Source organism: Aedes albopictus, chromosome 2 (assembly GCF_035046485.1).
Source record: "Aedes albopictus strain Foshan chromosome 2, AalbF5, whole genome shotgun sequence".
Lineage (NCBI taxonomy): Eukaryota > Metazoa > Arthropoda > Insecta > Diptera > Culicidae > Aedes > Aedes albopictus.
The window spans coordinates 64,242,180-64,247,201 of record NC_085137.1 but is presented as its reverse complement, the minus strand read 5'-3'; the positions used below and the strand labels follow the sequence as shown (position 1 = coordinate 64,247,201).

Genomic DNA, 5,022 nt, shown 5'->3' with positions numbered 1-5,022 from the left:
CCGCTCCGAGCATCGAATCCGATGGAAGATAGTGGTTAATGCAGAAATGGTACCGGTTTGTCGGTGTGCAATTTCGAAGCCGGATTATCGTAATTGGAAGATAATTAAGCTGCTGGAGATGATTAATTGAAACACTGAGCCCAGGAAGGCACGCTTTAAGAACGGAGATGACGTAGTGTAACATTGATCTCTTAATTATCCCTTGTTGTAATATTATTGAACAGGGTTTTCGATCGATGAGAAATGTTGATGACACTGGAAGATATATCAGAAGAATTTCCTGATGAATCTTTGGAGAATTTTTAAAAGAGTGAAAGAATTCCTAAAGGAAATTTTGGAATCCTTGGGGAAATTTTTGCAGGAAGTCTGAATATCTGTTTGTCCGAAGCAATCACTTAAGGTATTTCTGGAAGAATCCATGGAAGAATTAATGAGGAAGTCCATGGAAGTCCATTTCGTTCAATGCTCTACAAGTGAGAAGTTCTGACTGGTTCAGCGCTGATCAAAAAAACTTGATTACCTCGACCAGGATATCAGTTGCCACTATCTGAACGCGCTAAAATGGCCGCTACTGGAAAGGACGTTGAGAAGCCCGTCGCCGAGGCCGCGACTGTGCACCGCATTCGCATCACGCTGACCTCGCGCAATGTCCGCAGTCTGGAGAAGGTTTGCGCTGATCTGATCAGCGGAGCCAAGAAGCAGAAGCTGCGTGTCAAGGGCCCCGTCCGCATGCCGACCAAGATTCTGCGTATCACCATCCGTAAGACCCCTTGCGGTGAGGGTTCCAAGACTTGGGATCGCTTCCAGATGCGCCTGCACAAGCGTATCATCGATCTGCACTCGCCATCGGAGATCGTCAAGCAGATCACCTCGATCAACATCGAACCCGGTGTAGAGGTTGAGGTGACCATCGCCGACCCTTGAGCGATTCGCGCGAGATCCACCAACAACGCGGAGGAGAGGGACAAGTCGAGGCGCGGTGACGATTCTCTTGCCCAGATCGTTTAAATAGAGCAGACAAAAAGACGATCAAATAACATTGTTATGCCGAAAACTTTGTCTTCGCTTCCTCTCTGTACGTTGGGGGAACGCACCTTCCAACTTGCGTTCCGTAATCGGTACCAACTTTTTATATTAAAAAGTTACAAAAAAAAAAAACAAAAAAAAAAAAAAAATAAAGTTTGCTGGTGAATTGTTGAAGAAATTGCTGAAGGAACCCTAAGAATTTTCTAAAGAAACCCCTAGAAGTTCTGAAAGAATCCTTGACTTAGCTTAGTTTTATTAACTGTACATGTCAATGGTTGATCCTCCCTGATTGATTTGAACTGGTACGAATTGTACTGAGAATTCTAAGGAAAATGATTGAAGATTTTCCTAAGGAACGCATGAAAGATTAAGGGCCCATATAGCCGAGGCGGTAAACGCACGGGTATTCAGCATGACCATGCTGAGGGTGACGGGTTCGATTCCCGGTCGGTCCAGGATCTTTTCGTAAAGGAAATTTCCTTGACTTCCTTGGGCATAGAGTATCTTCGTGCCTGCCACACGATATACACATGCAAAATGGTCATTGGCAGAGGAAGCTCTCAGTCAAAAACTGTGGAAGTGCTCATTGAACACTAAGCTGAGAAGCAGGCTTTGTCCCAGTGAGGACGTTACGCCAAAAACCCAGATTAATCCACCTAGTGGTGATAGTGCCTTTCTCGTCGAACATGTACTCATGATCTTTCCTTGGTTGGGATACGACTGGGATGATTTTGCTTCAGAATGTTGGCTTCAGCCTTTTGGGGGAATCGAAAACACTAGTTTATGATTTTTTCTGACGTTTCGATCTGTATGAGGCCTTTTCAAGGGTTCAATCGGTCAAGGTTTCCTAGTCAAGATGGCCTTGCCTAACTTAAAAATGTCATACGGAAGTTTTGGTATTTATTGAGTCCGTTCGGTTTGAAACCGTCGTGATGTGGACAATCTTCTACCTATCGGGCGGTTTAGAATTCGGTCCCTGTTTTTGGAATCTTCTACTATTGTTTGTTTAGCTAGTTTCTGTGCTAGGGCCATCATTCCGAAGCATGATCTTTCCGTCGACGTAATGCGAACTGTTCCTGAATCCTGAGAATACTTTATTTAGAAAAGCAATAATTTTAATAAAATTGGGAAATTTATTAATTGAACATGTTCCGACGTTACGTTAAACGTATAGACTGGGCTGAAAAATATCAGAATTTTCAGTTTACTGCTTGAGCACCTTCACTATCACTGAAGACCGATCAACATCAAGACGATAATTACAAGCTAGCATATAACGTCTTTCGCAATCACAGATGACTTTACGGCAGGCCTGCCCAACCTTTCGTGGCCGCGGGCCACAAGTGATACTCCATACCAGTCGACGGGCCAGATATTAAATTTCGACATCAAATTTCGAAAGCACGAATGCAACAGTGAAATTTTGTACATCCGATTACCCGTTCTCACGGCAAATCACAACACTGACATCATTTGGGTCATAAAAATGTGAGCAAGAATTCTTGATTTTTTTGCAAAAATCACCCTGAATACTTTTTTTTCTGAATTTTGCCGAACTGCAGGCTGCAGCAAACAATTTGCTGAAATTCAGCAAACTTCCCTGATTCGTTCAGTAAACTCTGCTGTTCAGCAGCAACGTTTTTCTGGAATTCAGTAAATTTTGCTGAAATTCTGCTTCAAATTTGGCTGTACCTTTCAAGTTTAAAATTTTTAAATTTATGTATTTAAATTTTTTAATCTTTGAAATTTTTTAACAAAACACTACCTATTTCGAGTTTATTTTTAATATTAAATTTTATTTAAATATGAAATATCTTCAAATATTTCAATCCTTGGGCCAAGTTTCATTCATCGATTCCGCGGGCCGTATGTTGGACAGCCCTGCTTTACGGTCTTCACACTTTAGGCTATATTTTATTATCACAAAAAACAAAAAATGCAAGCAAGTGAAATTGACCATACTAAATCCCATAAAAAATTACCAGTAGTTTTAGACGGAAAAGAGGATTGAAAAAACTTTCTCCGGGGTTGATGCGATAATTTTCTCATATAGCGTTGACCTATCCTACTGTATATTTTTACACCTCAGTGATTTGATGAGATTGCTTTAGTGCAGACCAACAGACATATCATTTGTAACATATTGCTATTATATTCATCGTTACGAAAAAAAAATCGCCAAATGCTAATCAGGTTGCGTTTCACTGCGGGTAGTAGACGTCAAACGAGCAACAACGATTATTATTTGTTTCAACCGTTGAAAACAAGGACGAAGGAGAGTGAGTAGAGTAAGACGTCTGTATGTATGTGGCCTTAGTTCAGTCAAGATTTTGTTTTCTTACACATATTTATCGCTTGCATTGACTTTGTTCATTTTTGAAGTTCCTGCGAAGCACCCTAGGAAGCACCCAATGCTGGTTTTGCATCACTATCGGTAGCCTCTAATGTGGTCTGAGCCTATTTTCTTGCTAATCGTTCCTCATGGTTTAAAAAAAGACCGCGGTTCGATGTGTCGCATGCATAGGTTTGGTTCTTTTTGGCATTTGGCCACTTCCGGCTGGACACCCTAGATCGGTCCTGGAACACTATCGGTAGCCTTTATAAAGATCATCGTTGTGGTCTGAGCCTATTTTCTGACTAATCGTTCATTACGTTATTTAAAAAGCCGCTGTTTAATGTGCCGCAGGCATGGGTTTTGATATCTATTACATTTGACCACTTCCAGCGGGACACCCGGAACCGGTTCCGGAATTCTATCGGTTGATCCAAATATGATCTGAAACTTTTCTCTTTTATTAACCGTTTATCAGATTGCCTGAAGAGCATGCGATTTGATGCGTCGCATGTAAGGGGTTGGTTAACTTTTATACTTGGCTACTTCCGGCGTGACATCTGGAACCGGTTCAGTAACACTACCGGTTCCGATATGGTCTGAGAATGTTTCCCTGCCCACTGTTCATCAGGCTATCGAAAAAAGCCGCTGTTTGATGTATCGTATGCATGGGTTTGGTTCACTTTCTTATTTAGCCACTTCCGGCGGAACATCCAGAACCGGTTCCGGCACACTACCGGTTCAGATATGGTCCGAGAATAATTTCCTGCATACTGTTCATCAGGCTATCGAAAAAGCCGCTGTTTTATGTATCGCATGCATCGGTTTAGTTCACTTTCATATTTAGCCAGTTCCGGCGGAACACCCAGAACCGGTTCCGGAATACTACCGGTTCATATATGGTCTGAGAATGTTTTCCTGCCTACTGTTTATCCGGTTATCGAAAAATCCGCTGTTTGATGTGTCGCATGAAGGGTTTGGTTCACTTTCATATTTGGCCACTTCCGGCGGTTCACCCGGAACCGGTTCCGGAACACTACCGGTTCAGATATGGCCCGAGACTTTTTTCCTGTTTACCGTTCATCATGTTTTCGAAAGTGCCGTGGTTTGATGTGTCGCATGAATGGGTTTGTAGCGTTTTCATATCTGGCCCCTTCCTGGGGTACCGATCCGGAACACCTAAATGGCCATAACTCCGGAACGGCTGGACCGATCCAAACCATTTTCAATAGGAAACAATGGGACCAGATTCCGCGTCGAATGAACCGTTGGTCATTAAAATCGGTTGAGGTTTACTGCCAAAAAGTGATGTGAGTTTTGTTTGTACACACACTTACACACAGACATACATACACACACACATACATACACACACACAGACATCACCTCAATTCGTCGAGCTGAGTTGATTGGTATATGTGACTCGACCCTCCGGGCCTTCTATCAAAAAGTCATTTTTGGAGTGAACATATAGCCTTTCCAGTACACTTAGTGTACGAGAAAGGCAAAAAGGAGGAAGGAGGAGCATGAAAGATTTTTCACAGGACTTTTGAGAGAATCTGAAGGAATCTCTTGAATAATTTTAGAAGAAATCAATGGAGGAAGCTCGGATGAAGTTAAGAATTTTAATAGTATTTTTGGAGGATTGTCCATATGAAAATATT

The 5,022-nt window shown here is 42.1% G+C and overlaps 1 protein-coding gene across 1 annotated transcript; it reads left to right on the top strand.

The window, feature by feature from the left end:
• Positions 1-446: 446 nt before the first annotated feature.
• LOC109399566 (small ribosomal subunit protein uS10) lies at positions 447-944 on the top strand. The gene has a single exon (XM_029871316.2). It carries the CDS (start codon positions 562-564, stop codon positions 922-924), a length of 363 nt encoding a protein of 120 aa, XP_029727176.1. The 5' UTR covers positions 447-561; the 3' UTR covers positions 925-944.
• The last annotated feature ends 4,078 nt before the right edge of the window (positions 945-5,022 follow it).

Excerpts from the sequence above, each read along its gene's own strand:
- LOC109399566 (XM_029871316.2), top strand. The coding sequence starts at position 562 with ATGGCCGCTACTGGAAAGGACGTTGAGAAGCCCGTCGCCGAGGCCGCG.